Source organism: Ixodes scapularis, unplaced genomic scaffold (assembly GCF_016920785.2).
Source record: "Ixodes scapularis isolate PalLabHiFi unplaced genomic scaffold, ASM1692078v2 PGA_scaffold0__279_contigs__length_252992795, whole genome shotgun sequence".
NCBI classification, from domain to species: domain Eukaryota; kingdom Metazoa; phylum Arthropoda; class Arachnida; order Ixodida; family Ixodidae; genus Ixodes; species Ixodes scapularis.
The window spans coordinates 90,955,375-90,968,976 of record NW_024609835.1 but is presented as its reverse complement, the minus strand read 5'-3'; the positions used below and the strand labels follow the sequence as shown (position 1 = coordinate 90,968,976).

Below are 13,602 nucleotides of genomic sequence, written 5' to 3'. Positions count from 1 at the left end.
GAAGTTTGACAAAAATTGGCTAGTCGACAAAGTTGAAACAAATGCGAGACAGTATATAGACATGGTTTTCGGGTTTTCCGGTGTGCGCATCCGCCATTTCAAGTGGCAGGCTACAGCTCAACAGCATTTTTTTCGTTGACCACTTCTCATCTTCCACTCTGCCCTCCGCCACTAAGATATTGCAAATGCGCGTGCGCCACTAATCTCGTCAGCGGAGATGTGGATACGGCAGCGGGTTCCGCAGAGCCTTCCTGGAGGGGGGGGGGGGGGGGGGAATAATCTACGAACACTTCCTAATCAGTTATAGACACGTGTTTCTTTATTACATACTATTATTTAAAGAAAAATGAAAGATGTTTACAAATCTCTGTAATGCGAAATTAGAGCGCAGTTCCTGAAAAGGAGGGGAGGGTCGAGGGGAGGTTATATGCCCCTCCTCCTCCGTATCCTCTCCTCCTGCCCCTCCCCTTCCGTCCTCATCTCCCCTACCTTCCCTTCCATCCCCTCCTCTCCCGTCCTCCTCCAATTTAGTTTCCCCGCTAAATTTAGAGGGGTAATTTACATCACATGACTTCGTGTCACGTCACCTATGAGCAAATTCAGTTTCACCACTAGATTTAGCGGAAAAATCGACGTAGCGGGGTATTGAATTCATGCTGAGGTCACGTGACGTCAATTTTTCTGCCAGATTTATTGCGCTTACGCCGACGCCAAATGCGACGCCGACGACGCGAAACACGGATACGGGCGCCTAAGAGCTGCGCTCTAAAAAGTCAGAGACATCCTCCATAAATAGGCGAATTCTACATTTTAGGTCGTGCACTGAGACGAAAAATAAAAAAACAAATAGCTGCAGACAAACGAAGCTAAAGAAGTTCAAGATAACTCTGATTACAAGAACTGGTCAATCACACTGAGAAGCATACGAAATCGTGAAGTATCCATTATAATTCCAGAGTAAAAAACGCTATAGACACAAATAAAACTTAGAAAGCGCATCAGATATTTGCAATTGTTGTAGAAAATAGCAAAAATAATAAGCAAGTTTCAGTGTCACCCTATTTTAACAGCATTATCAATTAAAATAATAAACACTGGCTAATCACAACACTTAACGGCGAAAACAAAATGAATGCTTCCACAACTGACACCGTCTCGAAGGATTCATAATCGTGCCACGAGAACAGTTAAATGCCTCTGAGAATTCCGGAAAATTCATAAGCGGCACATTGCAACGGGCCCTCATAGAGCTCAACATACGGGACGTAGGAGCTGCTCTCTTGACGCACAACTTGACGCAAGACGCAATAAAAAAAAGCTGCCTAGAGTTGTATGGTAGGTCCGCGAATCGCTTCTTGTCTCCAAGGTCTCTGAATGTTTGAAACGCCAGCCAAAGTCCGATAAAGTCTCCCATTATCTCAGAGTCCGTTAATTCTCTAGTTTGACCTCCTCTTCCTTGAACAAGTTGATCGTACTCTTCTCGGAAGCAGCGCACCTTTTCTGTGTAGTTGCGACCAGTGAGAGGTGTCCACCAGTAGCGCCCGTTGACACTTGAATCCTTCTGACTTCCCGTCAGGTTGAAGGCGTGCATCATTTCATGTGCAACCATGTGTCCTAATCCTCCGTAATTGAAGGAGCTCAGACCACCCAATTCGAAGAGCGGAGGCCGTAACAGGAAAGCAGGAATTTGTATCTTGTTTAAGACTGGAACAAAGGTCACGAGTGGTGTGTCCACGTGGAAGCCATACCTGGGCTGTTCTTCGAGCAGTGCTTTGGCGGTTAGTCGCGAAGCCTTCACCCATATGTTGAGAAAAGAACAGCCGGTCGTGGGATATATGTTGTACCGTTGGTTCAGTGCTTCCTCAGACAATAGAAGTGAAGAATAACTGATTTGCGGCTGCATTGAGCTGAGTTTCTGGGAGGCACCTGATCTTGAATGTCCTTCTATCCAGTTGGCGGAGTCAATCTTTATCAGTGCAGTTTCGCGAATGTTCTTCAGCAGAGTTTCCGTCGCACCCATAGCTTCTCTGGGCACTGCTTTAAACAAGTAAGTTGACAATGCGGCCACCTCCATCACGCGCACAACTGCAGCCAGACAGAGCCTTTTAGCAGATGGTTCTCCGTAAAGGGATGCTGCAGCGGGGTACGTGAGGGGGGCTAAAAGGCGCAGAACATCCCAAGTAACCAAGAGGTTCACACCGGTAGCTTGGACGCCTCCATAAAGATTATTAAAATACTCCAATGCGCATGGGCTTACAATTACCTGCTGATTTGTCTTCCAGGTACCGTTGGATTGATTGGTTAGAAGTGCAGTCCACTTGTGTGAATGTATATTCGAAGTGTATGTAGGCAAAACCCTTCGCTCCACGCTTATGAAAGTCTGGAGACAACTTAATTTTTCAGCAGGCAGCCATCCAACTGCTTTCTCTTCTAAATTTATTATTTGCTTGATAAGCTCCGTAGTAACTTGGCTATCTTCTCGAAGACCATACGCCATTATATGTCGTTTGTAAAATTCTACGGAGTGATCGCAACCCAAATTAACTCGTCGCGTGATCCAATCGACGTGGTTTGTATGTATCCCTACCTTAAGCTGTATTCCGTTTGCTTTACTGGCATAATCTTCTGCCGACATTTTCAGTACGGCGTTTATATTGTAAACAAATGCGAGTCTAGCAATAGTATCCAAGGCATCACCTTCAGCCGTGTTTGTCAAGAATAGACCCGCACCATCCATAAACCTTCTCAGTGATTCCGATTCGTCCACTCTGTGTTCCCGCACACTTCTGCACGCTTGGTACAAACCCGCAGCTTTCTCAGACGGCTTTTGTGAGTGTTTCGGAACGCTCAGATCCGCAAGAACTTTCTGTACATGGCTGTACATTTCCTCGGTCATCTGGTTGAGTATTTGCTCGGACGGATCACTGAAACTGCCGCACGCAAAACGATAAAAATCGTGGCAGGGATTAACGTTGGCATTTATACTGCGTCTTATTATTCTAACGGTATCAAAACAAGCTTTGTCCTTGCAACTTTCTGAACTTGTGCGGTCACTGTTTGTGGTAGCCCCACCTGCTTTGTCGCCTGCAAGCCCTCTGTCGTACGCGGGGAAGAGGAATTGAACAAGAGAGAAGACTAAAATGACCATGACAGCAAATGAAACAGCAAGACACACAGCTGCTTCCGTGGACATCACGTTGCTTTCTTCAACCGTTGTAAAATCTTCTCTTGAGTATTCGTCGACCCACTGAAACATGAGAAAAAACAAAGATATAAAAGATTCGGTTTGGTCATCCTGCCTGATATTTTCTTTATTATTCTAAAAACTCACACAATAACAATTAAGTTAACCAGTGAAATAAATTCGCTGTTTACATTCTCCATGGGTCCGTTTTTATTTCTCACGCAACCGTCTCTAGTTTCAGTAACAAAAAGGTATGTATTCCTAACTACAGGTTGGTTTTCTATCGCCTTTATTTGTTCTAACACCCGTTTCGCTTAAGTCATCAAAAACCTAGAATAAAACAATTGTCCGAACGGCAACAACGTCGGTCATATTGACTGCATGCCTGGCAATATACTGCTTAACCTTTTTTTAAAAAAACATAGATTCTTATGTAAACCAATATCGCATCAAAATTCGTCAAGAAAGACTCGCGCAAATATATAATACCGATTTCCTTTTGTGGGGAATTCTTGCACCCTGTCGCCTATTTCTGTAATACAGTTATGGCATATATTTTGTCTATATAACAAACTACCAAAAAAGAAATAAGAGAGGAGATTATAAACAAATGTTTTACTTTTTTAAATATTTGCTCTACCGCTTTTCAGACACCTTGAATGCAGGCGCGCAGCCTCATGTTTCTACTGATTCATCTTCCGGTGCATCATGTACTGGGACTTATTTGAGAAATTGAATATTCTAGTTACGATAAAATTCGCGAAATGTGTAGATTTACAATCAATTTGTTATCCTCTCTGGAAAGGTGACGAGTAGGATATGCGAGGTGACGCGTTCATACTTATACTGGTGAAAGAAAACATGAAGATTTAGAAGCCGAGAAAAAAACAATTTACTGTCTCCTAACAGTAACAGGTGCAGTATACTGTAGCTGAGTGATGGAATATACTGTAGCTTTCTATTGCGATGATTTCAACATGTAGATAAAGGCGTTTTCAAAAGTGTGTGTGTGTGTGTGGAAAGGCGGGGGAGGGGGAATTTCTCCTTTTGGCTCTCCGGCCTGCGCATCACGTCGTAACAACGTCACGTGTTCGCGCGAAGCTGCGCTGATGTAAACGTCCCAGGAGGATGGGAGAACTTTTGCTTGTGCTGCACAAATTAACGCTCCCGGTCTTTGCGAAGGATGTCTTCGCAATTTATGGTATTTTGTTCGCGTGTCGGGCAATTTACAAAGTTTTCTCAGCGTGATATCGGTGGTGACCCTGTAGCATCGGGATCACCTAAGTTGTTGTGGCTTGCGCTGTTGTGCATGTCGTCCGAGGCACCTCAAGAATAATTCGATATTCATCAATGCCATCCTCAAGCCACTCCTGGTACAACCAAATATAGATTTTACGTTTTGTTTGTTGCAACCGCCTATAAAAAACATCGTTTTATTTATTTATTTTTAGCAGGAATGAGTTTGCCGACTTCTGCATCTAACAGCGCTTCTGCCAAAATCCCGTATCGCCGTTTCATGTATACCTCTATTTTTAACACTCGCCAGCGCGCGCCGAGTCCAGTTTTCGAGAATGCGACCGCTAAATGATTCTGAAAACAGTGGCATCCCACTCAGGGAGGAAGTCCAGCTGGTTTTGCCAATCACTGATATCACACATATCGCTGCCCTAGACTCACCCCACGTGTAAATACCCTTACCTTTGTCATCGTGCTGTGTACGTGCGTAATGCGATAGCGGGGCAAGTCACAGAACACGAGCGCGTGGTAAGTGAACTGGACATTTCATCCATGGCGTCGTACGCCAACGAACACCATGCGCGAAAATTTATGATGGCTTGGCCTCTGCCCCGGACCAGCGGTGAGCGAGAATAAAACAAGTTAATATTAATGACGCATCATCGTGGGGCTTGCCGCTTGTCTGTGTCCTGGCCGAGCAGTGCAACAATAAGATGTGCCTGCACATGCTCGATGGCAGGGGAGTGCGCAAACTCGACAAGAACCAGGCTATCACGGAAGTCGTTAGCTCCGCGAACTCCCGTAAGCTGCTCCTCAGTATCTTGTGATTTTCGTCAAGAGAGGTGAAGACGTGTGACATGGGGGAGACCATGTCCGTCATGCGAGTTCAGACCCGAGGGGAGGACCACGCTCTCATCCTCGACCTATGGAGTCCGTTTAAGAGCTATACAAGAGAGGCCGAAGACGCCAAGGAGTTATTGGCAGGGCCAAAAACCAGGAGGATGCTGAAGGGCTAACGTGCTGCATGAACCTGCTCACTCTAATATTCGGCTGTCCCGCGGATCCACGTTGCACCTGCTGTCCTGTCTGCATCGCATCGGCCAAGGACATCGTCATCGTTGACATAAAAGTATCCAAGCATTATCGTCAGTGTTTAATTTATTTTAACTCGAAGCTGCCTGCTGTTCTCTGCGTTCTCTCTCTACACCCGAGGTAAACGTAACTCAACCGGATTTTTTTTTTAAGTGGTGCTCTTTTTTATGCTTGATTGGAGAGGCAGACGTGTGGAAAAGTAAACAAACATTTTGTTACATGTTATTTTTTTTTTTCAGATTAAATATTTTTGGGATAGCTGCGCTTCGCGATAATGACTCTGCAACGTTAATGTTTCTTAAACGGTTATCTACCCTACAAAGAAAATTTTGATGTGGCATCGAGGGTAACTGATTCAATGCATTCTTGCTGAGCGCGAGTGTCTATTTTCCCGGGTTCGGTGCGGTGCTTTTTTGCAGTGCCATTGAAATTATGTTTAAAAAAAAGGGGGAGGGGTGGTTATGTGGGAATTAGCCCTTTCTCATGCGAATTGAAACGTGGTGGCGCCAGTGTACAAATAGCCTCACACACTTACGGTTCTGAACCAGACGGCGGGTTTCGCCATATTTGCGAGGTCAAATCAACGTGATATTCTTGTCGCTTATGCCAGTGTCACACATAATGCACTCTTACGGTAAAATAATGATACGTAAAAAAAATATTAAAAAATTACAAAAACCGGAAGTGTCCCAGGGCTACCAATCGATGGCGCCACTGAGTTTGTTGCCAAACAAAGAAGGGCGAATACGTAGATAGCTTGGCCATTGATGCAGCTGGCGCGCGGTTTGCGATAGCGGGCAAGGCACGGAGCGCAAGGGCGTGGCTGGCAAAGGAACGCGACAGTTCAGCTATGGTGGCCTAAGCCACCGAACACGGGGCTCGAAGATTACACAGGTCTTTCATCCCTTTATGACTTGACCTTTCCCTCCGGACAAGCCGTGAGCGAGTATACCACACTATGCTTGTAGAGATTGAGTCTAGCAAGACTTAAAACAAGTATCGAAACTACCTCTGTCTTTCTTTATTAATAGACCGATCTCACCAACCGTTCGACGCATGCGCGAGGCAGCCATAACTTTAGTTCACAGGGGGCAATCGGCAGTGCACAAGACTGTTCGTGCCCTGCACGCGCAGAGTTCCAGCGAGGTTGCCGCACGCGCAGAAAGACTAAAGTTCTCTCAATGTATTGCGGCAGCGGTGGCGTAGTCAAACTGGCTGGTGAGATCGGTCTATTAAAAATGTGTTTTTCCGGGGTTTTTTTGTTTTTTTTTATTTTTACTTTTTTCATCGTAATAACTTGAATTACTTTAGTTCAGAAGTGTTCATCTTTTATAGTGAGAATGCCTGCTTAGCCACCCCTGTAAGATGAAATCGAATATTACCGCTACCGAAACTATGCAACGTTTACTGCCTCCAGGATCCGCTAGTGTCGTCCTAGGTCCTGTTTCTTTTCCCTTTTTTATTAAAGAAATTGCATTATTTATCACTTGATATTAAGTGTTATTAATTGCATAATTAGACGCTACGAACAAGTAGAAAACTTGAACTTTCGTTGACGTCAAGCTTCTTTGGCATGACGTCGTCCTCAGAGTTTATCACGTTTACACTGCCACTGCCTTGCCGAGTATCGTACGTAACTCCATGGCTCAGCACAGTCACATTTACCACATTAAAAACTGAGCCATTCGCTCGTCACACGAAAAAGGCTAATGATGGAAGCAGCCAGCGGAACAAGCGCGTTCTTCTACAGACCACTGTAAAACCAGGGAACCGAAGTCTTTTTGCAATCTCTAAAAATCTTTCAAGTTTCTGTATCATCTGGTGCCATATGTAAGTACCAGCGTCAACCCGACGGTCTGCTTCCATTTTCCTACCGTCCGTAGGAAAAGAAAGATGTTTTTGTTTATTTTTTGCATTTTTCGTAGACATTTACACTCACCGATTTCGATGGAGTATGAAAAATGCACCACCTAAAAACACCTTTGTGAAACGTTTCGTGGTACTTATACTCTTTTTACGCCCAAATTCTTCCGAGAACTCATAGATGGAATATGGAAAAAACTAAACCATACACGTCTCTAGGATTGCGTTGGATCTAAATTTAATTAAATGATTTTTTTAGAGATTCTGCAATGAATACACATATTCACCTTTTATGAACTGACGAGAGACCATGGCACTCTTTCAAGCGAGAAACCCATGTCAGCCCGCGCTCGTAGTGCACGCGCGTTCGTTGCCCAAACAAATCGAACAGGCGATTTCTAAGAACATGTAAACGGCTTGAAAATTTATCGGTCTGCGGTCTCCTAAGAAGGTGTGCTGGACTCTGCCTAATGAACTCAGCTAATAAACTAGCCATGTGTGCGTGTTTTTTGTTTTGTTTTTTGTTGGTGGGGGGGGGGGGGTTAATTTTTTATTACAGCTGTGCAGCATCACCGCCGACGTTTGAGGTGTACAGTAAAGGCAACATTTGCAGCGTTCTCCCCATTCATGACGAACCCAACGAAAAGCAGAAGCAGGTATGAAACCCACGAAGATGAAAAAAGAGAACTGTGTTTAAGTTTTCAGCTTAGAAATAAACTACGCGCTAGCGGCTAGAACTAGTTTCCGAAATTTATGAACTCACTGTTATTTTATATTCAAGTTATGAGCTATTTTCTGACATCTTCAATTATTAAAATTGGGACCCGTTCCCGGTTGAAGAAGCAACATACCCATGTATGTACAGACTCCGTTAGCAGCCATTTTCTCGTGAAAAACATACGAACATTGCTTACAGCCTTTGTATTACATAATCACAAGTTCTCAAACACCGCCCTCTGCTTCTAACAAGAGACCGAGCGTTCCACCACAGGTACATTATTTTTACTGTAAGGAAACCACGGTTCACGTTTCTTTCCAACACACGATATGTCCACAATAAGTGCCGTGGTCGGAGGATGCTCGTCTTTTAAGAGTGTTAAAGCAACAAGACGCGACTTGATAAAACGAAGGAAAGCGGGAAAAAGAACGCAGTATATGATATGTGCAAAGGGTATTCGAAGAGCATAAAACAGCCGACCACAGCAGTGAGGGGGCAGCTGAGAAGCGCAGATATTAGGAGGAGTGCAAAGCAGGGCGCGAACAAAGCGGGTGCTGTGGCATTAGTGAACAAAAGGTAAGGGCGCAAACGAGCTGGTGGTGGTTAAACATTTCGACAAAAACCCCGAGACTGGGACAAAAAGGGACGGACAAACACAAAGTGTTTGAGACTTTGTGTTTGTCCGTCCCTTTTTGTCCCAGTCTCCGGGTTTTTGTCGAAATGCTGTGGCACTTATGGGTGAAGTGGTGGTAGATAAAAGAGAGTTGCTCGTGGGCTTGGCGCCGTCAAACACAACACGTTCTATTCCGCCAAACCGTTTCCAATAATCCAAAAAACCGTGACATAAAATTACCATTCCGTTCCGCTTCGGGTTCAATACCAAGTGTTTGATTTATGTTACAGCTTTGTTTCACTTCAGTTAAAAATAACGGTTTAGCTCCGGTTTTCGGTTCGAGTTAGGTTCGACACCCTGTATAAAAGCTACATGCTCATCGTGCAGGACTACAACAGCCGCTTTGTCGCATCTCGCGGCGCCAGGAACGACACCTTGCCTGTCTCTAACCATTCAGTGTTGGTTGATTCACTGAGGTCGGGTCATTTTCATTTTCGAAGGAACATAATCCAGTGAACACAATCAAGCCGTCAGTCGCCTCCAGCGCAACGATGCTATTCAAAGTGCCACTTACCATGCGCTAGTGAATTGTGCAATCAGCCCGTAGGCCCCAAATGATAATCGACACCGCTTGTATCAGATCCAAGCCCCATGCCATTCCCACTCCATCCCAAGCAAAAGGTATCTAATTTCAGTTTCATTTCATTCCGAGGTGGTGAAAATTCCGGAAACATTCCAATACCAGAGTGGCAATTCCAGAACACTGGTCTAAACTAACTCCTTTCACCCTTAAAGGGTGGTGCAACGATACTGGGTAGGATTGTCTCTGACTTTGCACCAGCTTACTGGCACAGTGGGACCCATTAATACACAAACGCATCGTTTCGGACCAAGAAGCGTCTTCGCCACGGTGGAATATGAAGGATAAAAGCAGACCTTTTCTTTCAGTCTCTCTTTCTCAAAATTTGATGACAGACCTGTGGGCACAATGCCAACAATGCAATACCTGGGTGTGCGACATCAAGCCTTGCGATTTCCGCTGTGACTAAAGGGGCGACGCAACGATTTCTGTACATTGTGCAAATACCACTTAGAATGGATCACTGATGTTAATGAACTGTGAAACACCCGTTCGTATTTCACCACATGCAATCGAAGCCGCAGAAAAAAAAATTAAAAAAAAACTAGCAGCATTTACCTCCTCACCTCGCAGCCAAAACAAGCGGCCACGTCATCTGGAGCCGATTATATGCCGATAATATTGTTCATATCCACGCGCTGGGGTTGGCAAGGCACAGGGCACGCGCTGAGTTCCTGACATTGTTATGGCTCGGCTATTGTCGTCGTTGCAGCGATTGGACACGAGCCACTACAAGAATGCTTCTCGAACTCGAGCTCATAGATTGGACCCACGCAATGCTAGGGTCCAATCTATGAGCCGCATTCAAATATCGTCACTGGGTGGCACTGCGACCGCCCAGCTTCGTCATCAAGTTTTGCGAAGGAGAGATTGAAGAAAAACGTTTGCTTTTGTCCTTAAAATTACACCGCAACAAACGAGTTTCTTGGCCAGTGGCGTTGCGTGTGCGTATCCTGAAGTCCCACTAGTGCCAGTAAGCTCGTGTGCCAGTAAGCTCGTAAGCTCATGAAACATTCCAATTGGATATCGTTGCACCGCCCCTCCAGATGCTGCTCATACAATGGAGACGAAGATTGCGTAGGCATTCAATTTCGGCTTGTAATAATAAATGCCTTGACATGCATTCGGGTAGTGGCTCGCGCCAAATTGCTGGAATAACGGTAATAGGGAGTTTTAGTAGACCGTGTTTCACCTTCCGCTAATCCTCCGCTACGAAGAAACCGCCACTGCGCCTGCGTGCCGATGGCCTTGGCTGTAGAGTTCCGGGTAGCGGAGTGGCTTAGCGGAGGGGAAAACACGGTCTACTAAAACCCGCTAATAGCCTAACTTTCAAAATGCCTGGAGCTCAGCGCGCGGCCTGTGATCTGCCGATCCCAGCGCGTGGCTATGTTAAACCCATAGGCAGGACATGATCGGCTGCCGATCACGTGGAGGCTTTTTGTGTCTCCGAGTTGAGGTGAGAAACGATGTTCTTTTTCCTGAGCTTTTTTCCGCTGCTGCCATTTCGTTCAGAAAAAGAAAAGGAAACGTGTGTTTTATAGGTAAAAAGTGCCAAGGAATAATTACAAGTTGTATTTATTGAAAGCAGAAAAATGGTTGCATCGCTCCTTTAAGCTGAGATATCAGCCAATGCCACAAGCACAAGAGCACGAGGCCGCTGTTTTGAAACGTTCTCCGCCAGACCGAGGAATAGGGAATATTCACTGGACGCCATATTTGTGGATGCTGTTTAGAGCGTATGCTAAGAACGAGCTCACATCAATAGGCTGCTAAAACCGGCACTCTTGATGGTACGGAATGCACGTTGCAAAATAACTTTGGAAGCCCGCCATCAGCACGCGCTCAGCATTCGCGCACACAGCTATGGCCGCCAGTGAATACTCCCTATTAGCGATGTGCGCGACCAAAAGCGTCGCTGCGGTCAGTTTTCCGCGATTGGCCAAACCATGGGCATATGAGCATTGTCAGATTCTCAACTTTTACGGTGTTAGTTTCGGATTGCGATGGCTCCTAGCTTCCACTTTGCTTTTTAAACACACCACCGCGCTCGTCGTCGCACCTGATGGTAAGTAGCCAGGATAACAACTGGTGACGTCACGGCGAGGCAAATCCCAGTCGTGACGTCACGGATGGAAACCATAAGAGGGCGCCACGGAAACATCTCGGCGCTAATAGCGACGCCGAGCACTCACGCGAGAAACGCACTTTTCAAAGCGAGAAACGCGGGCTATAGCCCACGCTGGCAGCTTTGGCTGCAGTCTCAGCTTAAGGGTGAACGCAGTACATATCTGGCGCTTCAATAGCCCTGGCGCTCTCAAGCTTTGAGCAGCGCTACAGGCAAGTAAAATATAATATTTGAGCCTCGTGTTTCGGACATGTCGTCATTAGGCTTCCCCCCACTATAGTTTTTTTTTATTCGAAACTTTCAGCGATGGTGGTTCTTCGGTGTGAGAATTGCGCTCTCTAGGTCCTGGATGGTCGGCTTCACAATAAAAGTGCTTGCCTACAACATCCTGGGTTAAAAAATAAAGTAAGGCTCTAATACTGCTCGTATATAGCAAAACTAGAATTAGTTACGCATCGCAGACCCATCCTCGTACTGCTGTTCTACGACGATCATCCAGATGACAGATATTTTGAAAGGAGCCAGCGAGTCCCCTATATTAGCGGCGAGAAGTTTTGGTGGCGCCCTCCTATGCTTCCCTCTCGTGACGTCGTTACCTCGCGAACGAGTTCAATGTTGTTTGTAATTAGCATGGTGGAACCTTGAAGTGACTGTGCTCTGAATGCCACACTTGCAGCAGCGTCAACATTGAAGTTCTTACATCATACTTTTTTTCGCCTATGAGAAATCTTTTGGTGACGTCAAAGTCATAATTTGGCCAATCGTGGTAAGCCGACCAGAGCGACGCTTTCGGTCGTTCACGTCACCAATAGGTCGTGAAAGTTGAGAATATTCCATTTCATTATTAGCCCCGTGCGCGACCGAAAGCGTCGCTGTGGTCGGCCTTCCACGATTGGCCGAACGCTGACTATGACGTCGGAAATGGGATTTATCATCGACGGAAATAAGAGGAATGAAAGTACTTTAATTTCGACGGTGTTGGCAGTGTTCCTTTGAGAGCGCAATGATTTCAAGCCTCCACCATGCTATTTACAAACACCATCGAACTTGTTGTTTGCCAGGTGATGACGTGACAAGGGGGAACCATAGGAGGGCGCCAACAAAACATCTCGCCGCTAATAAGTGCGAGGGTTGCAGGCTGCTGGAGCGAGCACGGACCTTTCAATGACGTGCCAAGAACGCGCGCTCGTGCTGTGCGAGCATCGTTCACAACAACACGCTTTTGCAAAAAGCTTCGGCTTTGTTATCGCGTAAAGTGATAAAATTGATGCTCACGGAGGCTATGAAAGCAAGCAACACAACAATTAACGCCGAAAGAAATGTTTGATGGGACGCTAAGGCCGCAAGCTGGATATTTCTTTAGACGTTTTGTTATCGCGCATCTACAGATTCTGACAGATGTTTGTATTCGAACTTGGCACGCGCATAATCGAACGTCACAGCGCCGCTTTTATGGTTGAAACGCGTGGATGGTGCGGCCAGCATAACATGGTCCTGTCTTGGGTACGCGCTCGCTCCCCCTGTTTTGAATTAAAGAATACTTGATGACGGCGATGTATGGGAAAGCCACATATTACAAAACACGTTCTAGTAGAACTTATTGCACTTTAAAACAAGAGCATTCTAGAAGGTGACTACCAGGATGGATATCTTCTAAATGTACTCAAAAAGCCACGTCTCTTGTTCAAAGCACGTTGAAGCTGCTAGGCTCCCAACACATTCTGTTTAAGATTCCTTCTGCACGCTTCTATGTTCACTTTTTCAACGGGATTTAATGTCTACAAGTATAAAACTGTACAAGTATTCGTGTTCTGCGTGTTTTCAATTTACTTATAGACCTCGGCAAAAAAACACGGTGGAAGAGTGCGATTTTGCATTTCTGAAACCATTCGAAATTGCCACTAAAACCTCTACGGTCGCGTTTAAATTGCTTCACAGAGAAATATGAATGTATGAGGACTTACCAAAACCTCATCTGCCATTTCCCAGATCTGCAAGGAAACTGGACTCGTCCTCAACAGCAAAATTAAAGTTACATTAAGCTGACTCCTCGCCTATCCGGTAGGATGTTTATATTTGGAGCTGCTTCCTCGTCTTTTACTCGCTTGTCATGTCCGGTGCAAACATAAAG

The 13,602-nt window shown here is 45.5% G+C and overlaps 2 protein-coding genes across 2 annotated transcripts in view; both read right to left on the bottom strand.

Annotated features, from left to right (window-relative positions):
• Window positions 1–298: 298 nt before the first annotated feature.
• Window positions 299–3,148, bottom strand: LOC8050573 (neprilysin-1-like). The gene has a single exon (XM_002433824.4). It carries the CDS (start codon window positions 3,146–3,148, stop codon window positions 1,112–1,114), a length of 2,037 nt encoding a protein of 678 aa, XP_002433869.4. The 3' UTR covers window positions 299–1,111.
• A 20-nt stretch (window positions 3,149–3,168) lies between these two features.
• LOC8034610 (CRISP/Allergen/PR-1) overlaps window positions 3,169–13,602 on the bottom strand; it is a 48,323-nt gene continuing 37,889 nt past the window's right edge. Inside the window, exon 10 of the mRNA XM_029978032.2 lies at window positions 3,169–3,247. Coding sequence (XP_029833892.2) covers window positions 3,207–3,247 — 41 coding nt within the window. The 3' untranslated portion in view covers window positions 3,169–3,206. The remainder of the gene's footprint in view (window positions 3,248–13,602) is intronic.

What these genes read in the sequence shown, in the direction of transcription:
- LOC8050573 (XM_002433824.4), bottom strand. Translation starts at nt 3,148, where the DNA reads ATGGTCATTTTAGTCTTCTCTCTTGTTCAATTCCTCTTCCCCGCGTAC.